Raw genomic sequence first — 20,963 nt, 5'->3', positions numbered from 1 at the left:
TCCTCCTCTGTTGAGGGCCTCCTTCACTCCTCTTTGAAGGAACAATAGAGGAGAAGGTCCATGACATAACCTATCCCCCACATACAATGCTGTCCTTATATCTATGTCCATTATGTCTATCACAGTGAGCGTAATTTTTTTCTGATCTATCACCTCAGACGTTAAGGCTTGGTCATGCCAGACTCATTGTGATGAACTAACACAGAATTGTTACCCAAATATTCAGCTCCCTTCAGTTTTATAGTGAGTTTCAGCTCACTGTTTATCTGAAATAAATGCACTGTTCCACATTTTGGGCCACAACAGGCAACTGTTTTTAAAGAAAAGGTGTCCACTACCTGCTCAGCAGCTAACAGTGGACAGACACAGTTAGAGACCAGTTGGTGAACAAAGTGGAGCATTTAGCAGAAGAACCAGATCTTTCACTCAAGAGTTGGGAGATACCAGAAACTGAACTAACTATATATATATAGTTCCATTGCAGCAATTCCATTGTGTATGTGTGTGTGTGTTTTCACAATTTGTTTTGATTTAGGTTTAAAATAGCTTGAAATCCAGTGGTTGTTCAGCAGTCAGTGAATTTTATTCACTTTGCACTCTGAACAAACTGCTGCCACATAATTAATAATAATGAATAAACTGAATTGTTTTATAAATCCATAGGGGTAGATCAATCAGTTTTGTGTGGTTTCTCAGGCAACAACTAATGAAATAATTATGCTATAGATGGTGGATGAGTTGGTCATGTGTCAAATGTATGCAACTCCAGTGGATTGTGTTGAAAGAGAGGCACTGAGAGTTTTTTTATGTTGCCACAAAAGCTGTCCTCAGACATAATGTATACATTTGATGCATTAGAGAATCCTGGTGATAAAAATAATTTGAGAAAGAATTGAGCAGTCCAACAGACTGTTTCTGAGTCAGAGAATGCAGCAGAAGACCCTGAGGCTTCACAGCCCCTCTGTCCATCTCTACACCATCTGTTACTGCAAACTGCTTCAATGTTCATGTGTCTGTGTCTGCTACAGCACAAGAATTAGTTTGAATTTAAAACAACCCAAGCATAACCCAACCTAACAACCCAGGTTCGACTCCCAGCCAGTCAGACCCTTTACTGCATGTCATTCCCCTGCTCTCTTTCCTCACATTTCCTGTCTAACTCTACTGTTGCCTTGAAGAGAAATGACATAAACTGTGTTTGGTGTGTTCATATCATGTGGTATACACAACTACAGCAGAGTAAGACTGTCAAACACATACAGATACAATAAACAGTAAGTCCTGAGAAAGACAGTTATCTCACCAAATATCTGACAGATGACGGTGTGCAAATACAGGCAAATGTTTACACAATCGGTGTCCATCCATACCATCACAAAATGGTCACAGTAGATAACAGAGAGATATCTAAAGTCCTAATTTTACAAAGCAATTCCAGTAGTAACTATGGATGACAAGTGTGGTTTTTAATGTGATATGTGGTTTTTAGGCAACCAATATGCATCTTACCTAATCCGAGACTTCCAATCTGCTGAGATCTACTAGCAGTCTACATGGATCCACCTTTTAAATATGTTCATGTATAGATCCATCTTTTGCATGTTCAAATCCACATCAAAACCCAAGTCCAGCTGGATCGACAAGGCTGCTACTAAGCCCTGCATAGCTGTCCGGGCATCAGTGCTAGATAGAAGTATCTCCCGATTCTTTCTTTAGATGCTCCTGTTTCTTTCCAAAGCTCTTTGTCAATCTCAGCCACAGCACTGCTGCTCTTCAGTCAGAACTGATCCCAGTGTGAGTTGTTTGTCTAAATGGCCACTAGACTTCCTTCAATTCTTTCCAAACTTAGTTTTCCTGCCTGTGTTGGTTGGTTTCCCTGGACTGAGCTAAATATAGGGACCACACAAGGTAGAGTGGAAAAGAGCAGAGCAGGAAATGGATCACAATATGCTTGTGCGCACATTCATGTTTGTTTCTGTGTGTCTTCCTGTCTCAGATCCCAGCAGCAGTCATGATAAATTTGTTCAGTAAATGTCCTGTGAAATATTAGGATACACGTTTAGTTTTACAACAGGCAGAGTTTAGATGACTTCATTTCTGTAATACTCCATTAGTATTACTATCAGTGTTCTATATTACTGAGAGCCACTTGTGTGTAGGTAGTAGGTAGAGATAGTGTGTGTGTGTGTTCATGCATTGTTGTTCTGTACTGGTGTGAGAGGGTGGACCCATCCCATATGCTACTCTAATGACGTTGTACACATTGTTTTGTCTCTCTGGGCTTCTAAAAATGTCTGCCTAAACAAAAACACTGACTACACATCCTGCTGCTTGGCTGGACAAAAAGAATTTAACTCTTTTATTGCCTCACACACATTTTCAACAAGGAGTTATGTGACAGCTACTGTGAGAACACCAAACATTTGACCATGCTGTCTGACTTAATATGTTGATTCATTGGTAGGTGGGGGTGGGGCTTGATAGAAGTGCATGAAGAGATCATGTGTTTTTTTTTTGTTTGTTTGTTTGTTTGTTTTTTTGTTGTTGTTTCATTTTGTGCTGTTTTCAGTTTGACAAAGGCTTACCTCTTCTAGAATGGAATTCAAAACAACATTAAAAGTATTTACCTTGTATTTGAGCTGAAATTCAATGATCACATTCTCCTTTACTAGATATGTAGTAGGAAGTCCCTTCTCAAAAAAACAAACAATGCGAGACAAGTTCTGAGCATTGAACATTTTCTTCCAACAGTGAGGTCCATTTCTTGACCTGTTCTGCCCTTAGGGATAACCTCTATCTCTCACCTGAGTTAGAGGGCCCTCTACAGTGTTAGCAGCCATGGAGAATTCACTCCTTGACCATGTTTCTATGATTTCGGTTATTCTGCTAGTTTGTTTTTAAATTATAAACCTGTACCAAAGTCCAAATTACTCAGCCATTACTCTTCAGTATTAATGAGCCTGTACTCTCTGTTTGTTCATAGATAAATACTTACAGGCTTTCCCTTGTAACTTGGCACTCCTTTAGTTCAAGTTGTGTATCCTGACCACACCACCTGCCATGACTACAGCCAGTCTTCTCCAGACGTGACTGATTGTATGATGTTACTTTTACAGGCAATCCCTGGTCCGCCAAGACCAACATTGCCTCTTCCACTGTTTCATAGGTTCTTGCTCAATCTTCATAAAAACACTCAGCCAAGATGGATACAGAATTTGGAATCTTGTTTGCCTCGAGGACCTATCATGCCTCTGTGTATTCCCATCTGACATGGATCCATGGTGTATGGTTGCGGCTGATTTTGCCATTTTTCCACATGAAGCCTTTTTTATCACGTCAGTTAGAGAACTTCTTCCTTCGTTCTGTAACTGAGGAATCTGACTGTAATTGATCTGGGCTGCTCTGCTGATGTCTGGTGTGCTTTTTCTATCCATGAGTCTTTTATGCTGGGCATCTCTGAGCAGCTTCTCTACAGAGGCGATCACTGACCTTGGTCTGCCTTCATCTTCTTCAAGGACATCATTTATCCTCCCATTCTCACTCCTCGAGTGTCCCTCTTCATCTGTTATCTTCAACAAGAGCTGTTTTTTTGTTTGTTTTCTTGCTAGAAATCACAGAGAGGATCAGAGTCAGGTTCACTAGCTCTTCCATTCCATCAATCTTCCATTCTCTTGCTGTCCTGTTAGCACTAGGGGAGCTACCACCCTCATGTTGTTGAGCATCTTGCACCTCCTTTTAAGATAAGATAGACTTTATTTATCCCACTTGTGGGAAATGCACTTTTACTTCTCTGTTTAGATGCCATCCTTGCCCCCTTTGTCACTATAGTAACACTACACTGCCATTCCTTTGGCAATCAGAAGTCCTTCACAAACATACAGTATGAAGTTTAACTTAATTGCTTCAGCAGCTTGAGTTACAAAGTAAGTGGGTATCTTCCACAGAGTTTTTTGGAAAAAACAAACAAACTGCTAAATGATTAAATTTTCCAGTATATTGAGGGTATATTTTTAATTTACTTGATCCTTTGATACTCAGTTAATGCAACGTGTTAGGTGTTAAATATCCAATCTTGCAGCACAATATCCACTTGTAGTGAACAGCATTTTAAACTGCCTCAATCTGTTACTTTGTGTTTATTGTCTGGAATTAGATTAAAAGGTTAAAAGGTCTACCACTGTAGTAATCCTCTCTATAATGTTGTCAGACACATAACAACAATCTGAGCCTGTCAGTGTCAAAAACAAGCACTTTAGTGGACATGCTTTGATGTGGACAATTGCCCATTGAATTACACTGCAGCACCTGTTGGTGGTTGGGTTCTTGATCAATAGTGCACTGTTTGATTTTTGTCCCTATCAATCATTTACACCCAAAAAGAATGGGGAAATAAGGCCCAGGTTAAAAAATCCCAGAGTTATCCTTTAACATTTCTGTTTGTCTTCCCATGGCCTTTGCCTTTGTCTAGTGAGAGATGAGCTTTGTGCACACTCAAAGTTTGCAAATAAGTTTGGCCATTGGCTACTTAAAAAAAATGTGGCAACAAAGTGACACTTAATATAATTGAATAGATTTTAAGTGCTACAACTTTGATTAAAAACTACTGACTTAATTAAGTAAATTTAAAAAAAACTATTAAATACAAAATAATGGCTGAAATATTTTGGATTTACAAATATTATAGGCAAATGTTGAGTAAATCCAAATCAATTTTATAGGGAAAACTGATTAATATTTACTAGGTATCTGAAAAAAGTAGATTTACCAAATATCTGCAAAAGTGATTTACATTTACTAATATTTTAATTCAAATCAACTTAAAATTAAACTTAAAATCTATTTGATGTTATTGTCACTTTGTTGTCAGAATTTTTCTATGTAGAATCTACTTAATATCATTCCTTCTTGTTGCAAGAATTTACTGAAGGTCAGGAAAACAGCAGGTAAACATTTATTTGTGCAACTCTGTTTACACATACATTTCCAACATTTTTCAAAAAGATTTTTTTTTGTAAAGTGTAGGGATATGTATGCTGGCAATCTGTTTATTATGTATGTTGATCAAGACTAATAATGAAGTGATGTCACATTCACAAGGAAAAATACAGATCTACAAGTTTCTCCTAAGTGCAGAATGACCTATGACCTTAGGACCTTTGTTCCCTCTATCACAATTCCAATGTCTTCTATACCCTCTGACAGATTAGTCTGGATGCTGTAGATTTTCATCCCTTGTACAGCAAGATCCTGTGCAACACTGAGTATTTCAGACTGTACAGCTAAAGGAGAAGGTCCTAAATAAACACACTAGCTGCTTCCCTGTTTCTACATTTTATGAGAACATACACTGCTGGTTGTACCTTCAAATTTACAGTAGAGGAATAGAAGTGATACCATTTAAAAAATGCAAATCTTAGAGAGATTGCAAAAATTGGCTATTTCCCAAAATGTTAACATGTAAGCAGCTAGAAAATAGGAGTGAGTGGCAGCTGGTACTTTACAAGTCAGACATGTACATTTATACAGAAGATACACTGGTAAGAGCAGAGTAACACGTAAAAAACATAGCACACATTTATATTTATTTGTTTTATATGTTTTACATGAGCTAACTGACACATTTTTGACAATGTCTGACTAAACAATATCTAATCAGGTATCCATTAAGTGTATACAAATGCTGTATTCAATAAGATATGCACTTATTTAATACACATTTTTATAGACAGTCAAAATCCTTAAACATAATATGCCCAAAGTTAGGATACCTTCAGTAGGATAGTCTGCAACATCAATCCCATTGCCCTAACCTCTGAGTGGAAGAGGTTCAGAGGCCTGGCGAGAGTATTCATCCAGCTTGGACATGAACTTTGATTCCAGGTGCACTATTGTGATTCTGTGAAACTCATCCTGGATCTAAAACACAAATGATGTAACTTGTAAACCAAATTTGATCTTGAAAATACCTGAAAACATGATTTATGAAATAGATGACAGTAACTTAACACAATTTGTATCAAATAGTTGACCCCTCACAATTGCAAAGGAATGTTTCTGATTATCATTCACTTGCAAATATAAGACATTAGATGCCTCAAATAGAGATGGCCATCTGGGTTTGATGTCCTCTATGGTGGGTGATTGGTTGATGACTTTATTTCTTCTGCAAAGGTTTTGGCCATTTTTCTTTGATCAAATTGTTGTTGTCTCTTTTCCCTACTTCTGTTAGCAACTGAATCCTTTCCCGTTCTTGAGTTTCCTCATCCTGCCCTGCTGGGTAAGGTGGGGGGTAGTTTACTTCTGCCTTTCAAGGCTTTTTATATACTTATAAATACTGTATGTGAAATGTAGTAATAACAGCATATTATATGTTGTATACAGTAAGTGCAATACATACCTTTTGGTGAATTGTTGATAGATTTTCCATGCACCTAGAATGAAATGGATGGTAATCATAACATTTGTTTTTTTAATCCTCAGGCTCTACAAAGGGGTAAAAAAACAAACAAACAAACATGTATTTATGTCTTTTTCTTGTCTTTTCTTAATTGTGACCAGAATTTTCCATGCCAATAAATAAGAGTTTAAATAAGTGATCACTAAAATATGCACAAAACATGCAAATAGGAGGGCAAATAGAAAAGTGCAAAAAGTATCAGTTACAGTGCTCACTTACCTGATTCCATAAACTTTTATTCAGGTGTATAGGAGTAGTTTAAAGTAACTTATCAAACCTTTGCATTGTTTTTTAAGTGGACAGCAATAGCAAAAACACAGACACCCTGACACATGTGAATACAGGAGTAAAACTAACATACAAAATCAGCATCAGTTGATGCATCATAACTGCAGGTGTTTTCCCTACTTCACATTCACCCCAGGAAGAAAGCAATAGATGGGGAACTTGGGGCCGATGTAACACACCAGGCAATAAAACCAGAGCATGGGGCATAAAGACATATAACAGACACCGCTGTCACTCCCGCCCCACCACCACAAAAGTAGTAAAGCCGGTAAATATGCCGCTTTTGACGGTATGTGACTCGAGTATAAAGTGTTACTCGTGTACACGAAGTGCGGTAAACGTTTGTTTGCCATCTCGCTCCACCGTTAGTTAGCTTGTTAAGGTGGGGGAGGAGTGGAAGCTCTAGCTAACTTTGAATCACGACATAGAAATCACGACAAACTTTACATACTGCCAGTAAACTTGTTCGGTATCTCGTGGTAAGGCAGAACAATGTTCAACCACTGGGGCAACGTAGCTATAAAGTGTTTGTTATTGAAGAATCTTACCTTGAGAAAACAGCAGTCCAACTACGGCTGTGGCAGACATCAACGTCCGTGTGGCGCAAACGTTTTGGGCGGGGCGGAAGTGTACGGCGATGTTAAAGTAAAGAGCCCCCAATAAGTAGAATTTAATAATTTTTCGACATTGTTGACTTTACTGATAAAATATAATTAAATTCTACTCAGTGATTTTTAGCTGATATTATTCAAACAAAAATTAGGAAATTGATAAATAATTCAAATTTGATTAAATCAACATAATAATATACCAAACTGCACACAGTTTTTTCATTTATGGGTTACTAGTATTTATTTTGTGAATATTAATTCAGCCCAGTCACTCTTTTTACAGTGCAACCCACTTCAAGTGTATGGTGTTACGAGGCTTGATCCTGGCCACTTCTACTTCACACACATATAAACATCACTGTTTGTATGGAACTTTGAATTCTACAGATTATTGTATCATTCAGTTCCAGTCACTTATATTTAGGGTTCAGGTGTATGTTTACAGAAAGACATAATTAAAACATGAAGTCTTCTGGCAGAGCCCAGAATATTTCCTGCCTTGCAGCTTTTAAATAAAAACAAAATCATCAGTGGGATTAGATGTTGTTGTTAATTGTGGTTTGGTGAGACTGATAATCGCTTGTCAGGTTCAGTGGTAAACCTACAGTGATGCTGTTCTCGGTCATTATATGGTTGCCAACATTAAACACATAATATAAATCATAACTTTAGTTTTTAGTTTAAAGCTGATATACAGTTCTGTTCTCCCTAGACACACAGCATTGTAAAAGGAAGCACTTACCTCATTGTGATCCAGACAAACATGTCCATGTTCCAGGTGGCTCCTGCCACAAATCAGGATAACCAGTGATAGACAAAAATTACTTGAATTACTGCAGGCTAACTCTGTCTCTCCAATAACTTCCTTTCCTTTTCTCTCTCTCTCTCTCTCTCTCTCTCTCTCTCTCTCTCTCTCACACACACACACACACACACACACACACACACACACACACTGACAGAGTCTATAAATAGATTCTGAGTTTACTGGAAACTAAGGACAGTGTGCAGGACAGCTCTGCAAATATCACTGAATAGTCTTATTACAGATAGAGACGGGGGGAGGAGCAGACAGAGCCAGAGACACAGAAACAATCTAATCCAGAGGAACAATGAACGTTGTTCTAATGCAACTGATGGTCAGTCTCCTCCTCTTCTAAGATTATATAAAGTTTCAAAATATTCTAATTCATTATGTAGGTCTATTATAATATTGATTATAGTTAATGGATTGAAAAGAGAAATAGAAGAAGAAAATAAAGAGATAAAATATGGGATGAGTCTGAATCAATATAACAATGTCATTTCCTCTGCCTTTCCTTCCAACTGTTGCCAACTGTTGCCAACTGTTTAGACCACAAGGGGAGCTCTTCTTTGTGCAGTCTCCATTGTGTGGTGGGGGTCATGACATCTTATGTTTCTGAAGGTATAAGTGCAATTTAACCCAACTGTGCATTCATGCATTTTAATGTCCATGCATTTGTGTCTGCATGCAGCTGTATCCAGTACTTTAGGCCAAGACAAATTTCCTTTGGGACAATAAACTTTATGCTGTATATACTGTACACTGGACATGTGTCCCTGTGCATCCTCAACTCCTGCATATTACAACTTGAATATATTTGGTGGTCACTCAGTTGCTATTAGCCTTGTTCACAAAGAGAGGAGTGATGACAAGTTTGCCATGTGATAAGCAAAGAAAGTATCCATAAACATAAACTTCACTTGTTTATGCTTGTGTGTAACTAGACATGGTGTAAAGTGTTTCAAATAGGACAGAGGAACATGGATTATGATGGACGTTTCTGTGACTGTCTCAGGGTCTTTGTCAGAATATATTGTGATCTTTTGAGCTGTAGCTACATTGTAAAGGAGATAAAATCTTACTCTAACATCAATCGTAGTATCAAGTTTTATCTTATGAAGTGCACCACTGTGGAGGTGAAGGTCACTCGTCAGAGAATGTGATTCTTCTTTTGCTCCACTCCATCACATGCTTCATAATGAAAATAATGAAACTAACTATGAGTAAAATATATCATTGGAAATGTTTAATAAATATGTTAAATTCAACATAGAGCTGGGTGGTAGTATTATTAGATTATTTAATATGTGATGTGACAGTAATTGTGTTTGAGGAAACCTGGTACTCACCGATTCATTTCATACCTGCCCTGTCTTCAGATAAACTAAAGTTTTCAGATGAACTTTAACAGTGCTGTTTTTATCAGTGAAATAACATTAGGTAAGACTGCAGCAGATATTTTTTCAGTACTAATAGGTTTTTTTACAGACACATACTTACCTTTGGTTATCGTGACTACTTTAATGCAAACTAAAGTGCAAGCACTGCTCTGTTTTGCTGTGAGAGATTTATACCTTCTCACTTGATATCCACAAGGGAACTTAAAAAAATCACTTTCATTTAAAAAAAAAAACAAAAAACAACCAAAAAAAAAACAACAACAAAAAAAAAACCCTTGATACCTTGGGTATCACTGTGGTAGCTCCTGTGGTGGTCTGTTGAGACAGTGCATGATATCTTTCCTGGAATTTTCTTCAGTGTGACCTTGAATTGATGGGTCTTTGTTTCTGTACTTTGGCTTAACTAAAAGTCACTAACAATGAAAACAGAAACACTGGCACCTTCCTTGGTTTTGTGAAGGTTATACATAACACATAATAATACGATGACATTCTAAGGTAAAACACAACATTTATTATTGACATAACCATATCTGCCACTGAGGACAACAGGGTCATGTCCCAAAGAAATGTTGTCTTGAGGATTTTTAAATCTGGGAATCTCTAAGTACCTCACAACTGTGATTCAAATTTCTAAAATTCTGTCATAGTATTATTCTTGAGCATGCAGTCACCAGTTGTGAACACAACATTGACATGTCATCACCTTTTGAGTTGATACAGTGAATTTGTTAGCAAACAGTCGCTTATTGAAACATACTGCAGTTACAGAGCAATATGATAATCTAAGTGGAGTGCTGTTTATGTCCACCTGATGAATATAAATCCAGCACTCCCTCTCTCCCTTTCTAGCTCTGTTTTTGGTCTCTACAAACAACACGTCTGGCTCCTTAGCTGCTAAATGCTTCACTGTTTTTTTTTTTACAAGCTATTGTTAACTGTGTCTGTCTAAATCCCTCTTTATTTTTGTATTAGGCAATAAAATAAAGTGAAAGCAGCCTGTATTGGAAATTCTCGTATGATTCATGATAATTGTGATTTATTAATAATCTTGACCATTTGTGTTATACTTGTACAACTGTGCCTTATGACATATCATATGCTTAGTACTTTTCCACATCAGTAAGCTGACAGAGCACCTCACCCCACCAAGGACAGGAGCTGATTTAGGTCTGCATAGCTGTGGAATCTCTGACGCTTTTCTCTCAGGACTAAACTGTTGTGTGGTCTCCCGAAGATGTTTTCCTTTTCATCTCAGGGTGTAACCTTGTTTCTTTTGCATTTAACCTATAATCTATTGTACTCTGTACTCATTGTGCATCTCATGCTTGAGGAGTGCAGTGGATCTGTTTGCAAACATAGGAATTAAACCTACAGAAAGACAACCGTTGACTCTGTGCTTTATTCAACAGAAGATTCCCATAATAATTTTGGTGTCAGAAATGGGATCACTTGTGTGAGACGGCACTGGGGACTCAGAGCTGCAGGTGGAGATTGTGCACAACTAGAATCTGGTACTCAAAACTAACCTCAACCTCTACATAAAAGAGGGTAGAGATGTGGGGGCTCCTTTTTTTGGGCGAACAACCTTGTCTTGTGAATTCTGAGGAAAAAATGATTCTCACCACTTGAGGGGCTGTGACAGAAGTGTCAACAGGGCAGGTATTGAAAAACCACTGTAGAATCAAAGAAGCTTCGGGTCCAGGGAAGGACCAGGGAAAAGCGCTATAGAAATTTAATGCATTGGTACAGTAATTGATTATTCTATTTTTTTTTTTTTTTTGGAAACTCATTCTCACTTGGTAATTTTAAGACCATGCACAAATTAAAAAAAAAAAAAAAAAAAACGTGAGAGAGTGTAAAAGAGTAAAATTACAATTGAAAACTGATCAAATCCAAGGTGCCTACAACCACCTCAGAAATAATACATCCTAAAATTCTTTTTTTTTAAAATCTTTATAATCTTTAAAATAAATAAATAATAATAATAATATAAAATAATAATAGTACTAAAGCTGCCATATTAGAGATCAATTTCTTTCCAGAAATGGGCTCCAACAATAGCAAGAGAGAACACTCAAGTGATATGGATAATCCACCTCAGTGGATGGCTCCTAATATTCGATTTATGATCACCAGGTATGGTAGACCAAGTGTTCGCCAACTTAAGGTATGGTTGAAGAATGTAGTTCTATGTACAGTTTAGCTAAATCAGCTACTGTATAAGAACAAATTAGAGAAAAAAGAACCAGTCAAGCCAGCCAAAAGAAAAAAGAAGAAGTGTTAAGCAGATTGGAATGCAACAGGCATGTTGGTTTAAGGAAGCATGTATCAGGGACAGCTTCAAGTGTGGCAAGACGGGTCAATGGGCCAAAGAGTGTCCTGACAGTGGAGTCAGCGAGGACAAGGCTGATTGACTAGCAGTGGAGCCAGGGCCTGTGAGGGATGCACACACATGATGAGACAGAATCAGAGATACATAACACACAACAGCTCCTTTTGCAAGCTATTCAACATCTTGAGTCTACACAAAAGAGAACAACTGAGCTTTATGCAAAATATACACGATGCATTCAGAAAAATGCCAAAACACACAATCACAGTCCAAGGCCATCAACATCATTTTTTTAGTGGATTCAGAGAATATATTAACCCCATCCCAAAAATGAGTGGCATGAGTAGCAGCATCAGGTACTACTGTACTAGAGAGGTACACAGTCCCACTCACATGCTATGATGACATTGAAGGAAAGCTTAAACATTAATTTTTGCTGTCCAAACAGAGAGGTCGCATGTGTCGCCTAGGTATTGCGTTGGTTTACACTCCACATGGTGTTGTTGTGACTAGAGTCTTTTGTGAATTACAGCAAAGAAGACCTTATACATGCTTATCAGTGGAGAATGCCAGTCACACACACTGGTACAGGAGGCCAGTTACTCTGTCTAACTCATCCTGTCAAACTTTATTCAGGGTGCCACACTCCAATCCCCACATTTCGTTGGTCAAGCCTAAAAGGTCTTTAAAGGTGCACCAGAAAAGGTTTTCTGTTGTAGCAACTGCAGTAAGAACTGTTGAGCAGGAAGTCACCTTTTTGGGTCATGTGATCACAGCAGAGGGAAAAACCCTCTCACCCAAACGCATTGAAGCCATCCAAACCATTCCACAACCAGAAACAAAGAAAGAGGTTATAAGTTTTTTAGGAATGACATCATACTGCAGACAGTAGATCCCTAACTACACTGAAATGGAGGCACTATTGGCTGCAATTGCTCATGGGAAAGGCCTCACAGCCAAGGATAAGGTAACATGGATGCCGGAAGACGCTGGTCTCCCTTACAGCACAAAGCTATTCACACAGACTGTTGATGGGCACAGGTGGGGACAATATGGTAGATGACAGAAGACCTGTGGCTTACTTTTCAGCAAAGCTTGATCCTGTTGCTACAGGACTCCCTTACTGCCTCAGAACTGTGGCAGCAGCTGAAAAGGCAGTAATAGCATCACGTGACATTGTGGGATATGCTGACCTCACTTTGCTGGTTCCTCATCTGTCAATAGCAAGGTGGCTCAGATATAACACAGTTTTGCTTGAAATGCCTAACATTACTGTTAAAAGATGTAATTTTCTTAACAGTGCTACTCTTCTTCCAACACCAGATGAAACCTGCTCCCCCAGACCTGACCTGCAGGACACACCTTTGCAGAACGCTGACCTGGAATTGTTTGTGAACGGTTCAGCCTTGTTTTCAAAGTGGATTGAGGTTTTTCCTACCTCTAAATAAGATGCAACAGCAGTAGCAAAAGCTTTAATCAGAGAAATCATTCCTCGATAGGGAATTCCAACGAAAATCTCAAGCAACAATGGTGCACCTTTTGTGAGTACAGCCTTAAAAAGCGTTGGTGAATATCTTGGTATTGACATGAGGCAACATTGCGCCTACCATCCAGTGAGCAGAGGGGCTGTAGAGAGGGAAAATGGCACACTAAAGAACAAATTGACAAATTGAGGAAAGTGTTGTGAGGAAACAGGGTTAACCTGGACAAAAGCACTGCCGATCGTTTTGATGCACGAGAGCTTGTGTGAAAAACAGAAACGGCCTCAGCCCCTTCGAGATCCTCTTCGCACGGCTGATGGAGACAGGGATTGGGTCTGTTAAAAGACCACTTCCCTGCAGTGCAAGGATGAAATGTTACATTATTGTGCAAACCTGGCCTCTGTACTTTCTGATATTCACAAACAGGTAAAGGACACTCTCCCAAAGGCCACAGAACAGAAACTGCACGACTTGGAACCAGGGGACTGGATCGTGGTGAAAGAGACCACTAGATTCTCCTCACCACAGAAATGGCTGTGAAGATCGCAGAAGGGGGCAACCTGGATCTACATCAGCCACTGCAAACGAGTCTCTGAGCTCAGAGATAACACCCCATCAAGGGTGCCTAAGCATCAGTAAGTGAGCCAACACCTTCCCCTGCTTTGTGAGAAGAGAGCGGTGTGGATTGTCAATAGGGCCACATGTTTCTCAAACTCACGAAAAGGCAGCACACTGATTACTGGGGTAGGTTTAGGTCACACTGCTGATGCAATGACACCAACGACTATCCAGTGGCCCCCGGGGGGGGGGGGGGGGGGGGGTAGGGTGGCAAATGCAGAGGAATGAAGAGCACATTCCTGCTAGCTGTCATCATCGTCCTGCCACTGTTCCTGTCTGCAGTTACACCTCAATCAGCCCAAGAACAAGGTCTGTTATGACAACGAACCCCACTGCTCAACGAGGTACTGTTTGTTTCACAGTATGACGTGGCATACATGGCTCCCTTGAATCTGACTGACACTGTGACCCTTGATCGCCCAGGGGTGGACAACCCCCAGCTGTTTGGGGCCAGTGATGGGTACGCCTCATTGAGACAACATGTCTGGGTGTGCGGCCAACATGTGTATCAGGGCCTCCGCCCTGGGTGGTGCAGTACCTGTTACTTGGCAAAGTTGGTGCCCTCTATTATGATACTCCCCACACTCACCCATTTCCACCCTAATTATCACCTCATTATTATCCTCCACACAAGGGAAAACAAGACACTGAAAGATTCCCAGGGTGGTAGGAGGGGGTGGGGGGTTTCTTCCCCTGGTATGGCACTGTAAACAATGCCTACAAGATTGATGAACTGGTTTCTGGTTTTGCTGCTCTCTTCCTTGAATCTTAAGGTTAATTAATAATAGTGATTTGAGTAATGGTAATTAGTGAGCATAGAATAGGTAGATATTAGACATATTGAAAAACAGACCTGAGCTCTGCTGCCACAGAACAGGACACTAACCTAATCTGATCAAATGGAATATAATCACATCAATAGCATGCTTACACCTTTTGTTTAAACTCCCACAGTGCAATTTTTCACCTTTGATGTAAAAAGGACTCATGTTTCAAATAGTAAAAACTGACAGGCAAGCTGATATTAAATATCACAATTTGTGGTTTAATACCAAGGGATTTAATGAACATTGTAATATGAATTCATAGAAAAAGCTATTTATTCATGTACAAATTACAAAATACATCAGCTGTTTTCTCCACTCTTTTGTTTAAATGTACACAAGTTTCTTCTCTCCCATCGCTGTCCCATAGCAGCTTTGCCACCTGGCAAGACTTAGCAGTGAAACATAGTTAAGAGAAGTATGAAAAATAAAATAAAAATTCATTTCAGTCATCTCAACACATAGACACAATGGGGAAGGAATACCAGGTGACAAAAAAAGTTCTTTTAGCTCTTTGTAACAAACATGAAACTTGGGTTTGTCTTATGTCACACACAACAAGTAGATTTATGATTACATTTTACCATTTCTACAAAACAAAGACAAAATCCTACAAAGAGTAGTGAAGTGTAGTAACAGAATTTTCTTTACGGCACACAGAGGGATGGCAAAGGAGGAAGAGGAGGAGCAAACAGCTGCCTCTTCACAGAATTAAATATCCACAATCAGTTTGACTGGGTACAAAATATAACTGGATCCCCCAGCACAAGTCCATAGGGTTTGTCAATTTGTTAAATGAACAAAACGGCCTCTTATAACGTGTAAATCTCAACTTGAAAACAAAATAGGAAACAAAATTTAAAAAGAAACAGACAAAACATACATTTTATACAATTCTGTGTTTCTATCTCCAACATGTGGTTGACACCAAATAGTAGATTAAGTTGAATCTTCATCTCAAGTAAGTTACTGTGTTTCATTTATTGTGTACCTTATACAGTGCAGAATATATGAGCTTTGACTAAGTAAGTGTTTTTGTGTGAGAGTATGTGTGTGTGTGTGTGTGTGTGTGTATGTGTTGTATTTCTATACTTTTAAGGACCAAATGCCCTCTCAGGGATCAAAAAGGTGATAAAGCTCTGTTTAAAGACATACTGGCTGACCCACACTTCTTATATACAACAACAGCAACACACATATATATATATATATATATATATATATGTGTGTGTGTGTATGTGTGTGTGTGTGTGTGTGTGTGTACATATATATATATGGCTGCAACTTAATATATATATATACATATGTTGCTGTTGTTGTGAAGCACAATAGGTGGGAGCAATAGGTGTGCGGTTACCTCATTGACCAGACAGAAGCAGCACTGTGTTTCAGCCCATGAGGATCTATGTCAACAGGCCAGGGATGACCCTTTATATTGAGAACCATCACATGTGATTAGAGTTGAGTCAATGGCTGCGACCCAGAGACAGCAGTCTTTAAAGTGGAAGAGGGTCAGAAGGTCAGGTCAGGAGCACAAACAACAGCATGCTTGTTGTTTTCTTTGAGATTTGAGACCGCAGGGGACCACAAATTCGTAATTCAGTGGAAACAACCTGAACTGTGGTATGATGTCATTTTGGTGCCCCTTCATGACAACACACTCACTCATATTTTTCTGGGCCACACAAACATAATCGTCACTTCTGACACAACATACTTATCGGATTTGGCTCCCTGCAACCTCTTCCTCTTAAGGACAAGGTGACTATTTCGTTTCAAAGGGGATGGCGGCTCAATTGTTTTTTTTTTTTGGTGTGTTTTTTGCCTGTTACGAGTACAGTCTCTGAACTTTTTGATAACACCTTGTGCACCTTCAATTTTTTCACGTTTTGATAAGTTGCAGCCATATGCTAAAGTAAAAACTATGACACTTGAAATTTAGCTCAGGTTCCTCCCATTTCTCTTCAGACATGTTTCTACAACCTGATTGGAGTCCCCCTTTGGTAAATTCACACACCTGTCAATATAAGGTCTCACAGCTGACCATGCATATCAGAGAAAAAACCAAGACCATCAGGTCAAAGGAACTGTCTGCAGAGCTCAGACACATGATTGTGTCAAGGCACAGATCTAGGTAGACTAAAAAAAAAATCTCTGCTGCATTGAAGGTTCGCAAGAGCACAGTAGCCTGTTCCTAGAGCTATCCACCCAGCCAAATTGAGCAATCAGGGGAGACAGCTTTGGAAAATGATGTGACCAAGAACGTGATGGTCACTATGGCTGAGCTCCAGAAATCCTGTATGGCAATGGGAGAACCTTCCAGACTGTGAGAAACAAGGTTCTCTGGAATGATTGAATTGTTTGGCCTTAATTCTAAGCATAGAGCATAATGTCTGGAGGAAACCAGGCATGATGCTTAGAATTGGCTGTCCCTCTGAATAATTTTAAAAATAACTCAGAAACTGGATGGATTACCACCTTTGGATGAACTGTAACAACTTTGTTGTTCCTCTGACTTTTTAGCACAATCATCAGTTCAAAATTATAATTGACACTTTGGTTTATGAATAAGAACCTACAAACAAATCAACATTGCTGTCATTAAATAGCAATTTCTAGCATGCTAACATGCTTAGCTAAGATGGTAAACATGGTGAACATTATACTGGCGAAACATCGGCATAAAGCTGTAAAGCATAAACCATGCGATGTGTTACTAAAGTATGACAATGTTCAAACAAGAGTAAACACAGCCCTGATGTGTGTTTTTGGTTTTCTTAGACTCACTAACATTCAGTAGTGGTCACAAGCCCCAATCTGACTCATCAGTGTAGAAACACAACACACACTTTGATGGTGAATGTTTCCCCAGCAGACAGGAAGGTAGTCTTGCTTATGGCATGTCTACACTGGAGGCGTTTCAGCTAAGTTTTTCATGTGCCCATCTCATGAGTATCCATTATAATCAGTTTAACTTTCTCTACAGCCTGATGACCTACACTCAATACTGCACCTGAATGCATCCTGTGCAACACACATGGAGCTGTTCTGTTAATATGCTGCCTACACTATGTGTCCTGTATAGACATGATGTTCTACATGAATTCCAGCATTTTGTTCTCCACACTGACTTTTTTCAGTTATTATTCTGTCTTCTTTCAATCACAACCTGTTCAAGCTAAAGGAATGGGTCAACATTTTGGGCAAATAACACCAATTCACTTTTTCACAGACTGATATCATTGCCATGTCTGTTTAAGTACAGAGCTGGACTCAGGATCTGGTTAGCCTAGCATAGCATAAAGCCTGGCCAGCTGTTTTCCCCAGCTTCCAATCTCTGTGCCAAGTTATGGTAATCATCTCCTTTCATTAGCGCTCTACACAGATCATAGACATGAGGTCTTCTCATCTAGCTCCCAGAAAGAAAGCGAATAAGCATATCCCAAAAATGCTGAATGATTCCTTTAACTAGGTAAACAAAGAAACTAAAGAAAGTTACAGTGTTTATAGTGTAGTCATTGAAAATATACGTTTAGGCTTTTTACAAAGTTAGGCCTTAGCATTAAAAGTACTTTATAATATTTAGGAAGGGTTTTTTATTTTAAATGTCCACATTGGAAAACCACTAAAATGAAAAATCATAACAAATATAATACAACAGAAGTACAGTAAAAAAAAAATATAAAAAATCCATAGTGATGTAGAGCAGATGGGAATGCATGAAAGTAAATAAAAGTAATGACAATGACACTGGTAAATGGCAGATCTGAATATGGATTAGTTTTAAATTATGGAATAAGATTAGAATCATGATTCTATTTATTCAGTGGCAAGGTTTAGGTTTTGGAGGTTTGATTTAGATTGTGGGCAAAGATTATGAATAGAAACAGTTAAAAGTACACCCTAATTTTGTTATATGACCGTCAAATCTCAAATGTTCCTCCAGGTCACTGTTGATGATCAGCTATGAAGTGGTTTGGGATTTGGAGTGCTGCTGGACACCAACCAAACCAGGGAGTTGAACCACCTGATTGGTGTTGAGGATTTGGCAGTCACTGAATGTAGTCAGTGGACATCCTCACAAGTATAGTAATACAAGCTTGTGCGTGTGGTTTCGTGTCTCTTGTCGCCCCCTAGTGTCTGTTCATGCTCACTGTGTGTGTGATGATGTTTGGTGTGTTGTGACCTCCACACAGTAGTTGGGTTTGTCAGAGGCAGTGAACCCTGGCAGACATACACACTGATAGGAGCCCACTGTGTTGATGCACTTTGCATTTTTACACAGTGACATTCGATTGTTCAGTTCTGAACATTCGTTCACATCTGTGGACAGAGGAGGAAAGAAATTACATATATAACATGACAGATACTTCAGAGCTGTGTTAGTTTTTCTCTTTGTATTAGTGGTATGTAACTGCAGTCTTACCGATGCAGGCCATGCGGGACAGGTCCAGGGTGTATCCATCAAAGCAGTCACAGGTGTAACCCTCCTGAACCCGGACACATCGTCCGTTCTCACAGCCATTCAGTATCCCACATTCCTCTGCTCGCAAACCCTCAAATGCCTTGTATGGATCTGTAGCAAAAAAGTTTCAGGTTTCAGTTTGTATGCTTGACAAGAAAAGAACACTATTACTGGAAGACACTGCAGGAAGTGAAAGGCTTGCCAGTGTTCTAAAATCAATGAGAAGTTAGTTACTGTTGGTTATCCTGCTGATTTGGTCTTCGTACCAACAGAGTCAGCAATTGCAAGCAATGGCCTGTATGACACAAGCACTTAAGGTGCTTAAAGGAGCAGGGTGTGGGATTTAGTGGCATCTAGTGGTGAGAACACCAATTGCAGCCAACTGAATACCTGTCCCCTGAACTCTCCCTCTCCAAGCATGTTGTAGAGTCCATGGTGGCAGTCAGGTGATAAAATGGCATCAGTTTAAATACAGGCTAAAACAATGGGATTCAAATTGTAAACATATTTTCTGAAATTTAGTTCTAAAACTTAAAGCATTACAAAATCCAATAATATTAACATGTGGCACTAATAATTTTTTTTTTATATTACAGTGGTTCAGAATGTCCCATTGACATGTATGGAATATTGATAATCAGTTCTTTCTTCATATTGTCTGATGGGTAAAGCATGAAAGGCCAATCAAATATCAGTGTGCCCAAAATTTGTAGTTTTCAATCTTAATAATTTTTCACTGCCAGCCATCAAAGGCAAAGGTTTTATTTCCAGCTAAGGATTCAGCTATTGTTGGACGGAAGCAAGGACCAGCAAACTTCTGGACTATCCTCCCCTGAAATATTCTCATTTTAATATGTTGCTAGTTGGATTCTCAAAAGATGGCAGCAAAGGGCTATACAATAACAACTGTTCACTGCCATCAGAGCAGCTGAACGTGTATCTATACAGTATGGTATAATATCTAATAATAAAAGAAGGTTATGGTGTGCAGGTGCAACTGTTGCGTTATCTACTGGTTTTTGGAATCTTGCTTTTTGGACTTTTCATTACATGGAAACCATATGCCACTCTCTTTTTGTTTATTAAATTAGTTTATATGAGTCTCCCTGGCTGTTTGTCGTGTCTGCATTTGGGTCCATCTCCTGTGTACCTAGTCCCCACCATGACAAAGTCTGACATCATCTTGTTTCACCAAGTTTTCAGCCAACTCAATAAGTCAGTCAAAATGGCTAGTTACCACAGACTTACACAAAATTGTATTCAGAAAGATCTTAGCCACTGAAAACTATCATTGTAACGGCCTTCATTGTTTAAGTTATACAAAATGGTGATATCAATGAGCCACATTCACATTCATGAATTGTTGGCACCTTATTTCCCACTGTATTCTTCATAGTTCAGTATGGTAACTGGTAAATACCTTAGACCTTTCTTTCTTTTTTGTATTTTATTATTTAATGACTTTAATGTTTGCTTTTTTCTTTTTTCAATTACTGAATAGTGTTTTCTTCTCAGGCCTCTATTAACACTTTTTATTTGAGTTGTACGTAACCAGTGATGAGGGCTCTCAAGTATAAGTACACATTACTTAGAACTATGCTCTTTATAAAAGAAGATATAAAAGAAGAAGAGAAGTCTTGGTGTAGAAAACAAGCTTGTGTTTCAGTGCTATTCATCTG

At 38.9% G+C, this 20,963-nt stretch overlaps 2 protein-coding genes and 1 long non-coding RNA gene across 11 annotated transcripts in view; all 3 read right to left on the bottom strand.

The window, feature by feature from the left end:
* rasgrp3 (RAS guanyl releasing protein 3 (calcium and DAG-regulated)) overlaps nucleotides 1-1,892 on the bottom strand; it is a 32,454-nt gene extending 30,562 nt beyond the window's left edge. The window contains exon 1 of one of the 2 annotated variants that reach the window (XM_051076639.1): nucleotides 1,510-1,892. The gene's annotated coding sequence lies outside the window, so the exon portion shown is untranslated. The remainder of the gene's footprint in view (nucleotides 1-1,509) is intronic. The other variant, XM_018694674.2, reaches the window with a different exon arrangement.
* Nucleotides 1,893-4,928: 3,036 nt separating this feature from the next.
* On the bottom strand, nucleotides 4,929-8,081 carry LOC127143401 (uncharacterized). The gene is made up of 3 exons (XR_007814781.1): nucleotides 7,294-8,081; nucleotides 6,398-6,483; nucleotides 4,929-5,916 (listed from the first exon to the last, which is right to left on the bottom strand). It is a non-coding gene; the product is annotated as an uncharacterized LOC127143401 (long non-coding RNA).
* Nucleotides 8,082-15,019: 6,938 nt separating this feature from the next.
* The window catches only part of ltbp1 (latent transforming growth factor beta binding protein 1), a 125,113-nt gene continuing 119,169 nt past the window's right edge, over nucleotides 15,020-20,963 (bottom strand). For all 8 annotated transcript variants that reach the window (XM_018694680.2, XM_051076770.1, XM_051076772.1 and 5 more), the window contains 2 exons: nucleotides 19,246-19,395; nucleotides 15,020-19,142 (listed from right to left, as the gene is read on the bottom strand). In XM_018694680.2, coding sequence (XP_018550196.1) covers nucleotides 18,970-19,142; nucleotides 19,246-19,395 — 323 coding nt within the window. In that variant the 3' untranslated portion in view covers nucleotides 15,020-18,969. The remainder of the gene's footprint in view (nucleotides 19,143-19,245; nucleotides 19,396-20,963) is intronic.

This window comes from Lates calcarifer, linkage group LG16_LG22, assembly GCF_001640805.2.
Source record: "Lates calcarifer isolate ASB-BC8 linkage group LG16_LG22, TLL_Latcal_v3, whole genome shotgun sequence".
NCBI classification, from domain to species: domain Eukaryota; kingdom Metazoa; phylum Chordata; class Actinopteri; family Centropomidae; genus Lates; species Lates calcarifer.
Note: the sequence above shows the minus strand (reverse complement) of the source record. Positions and strands in the feature narration are given on the sequence as shown.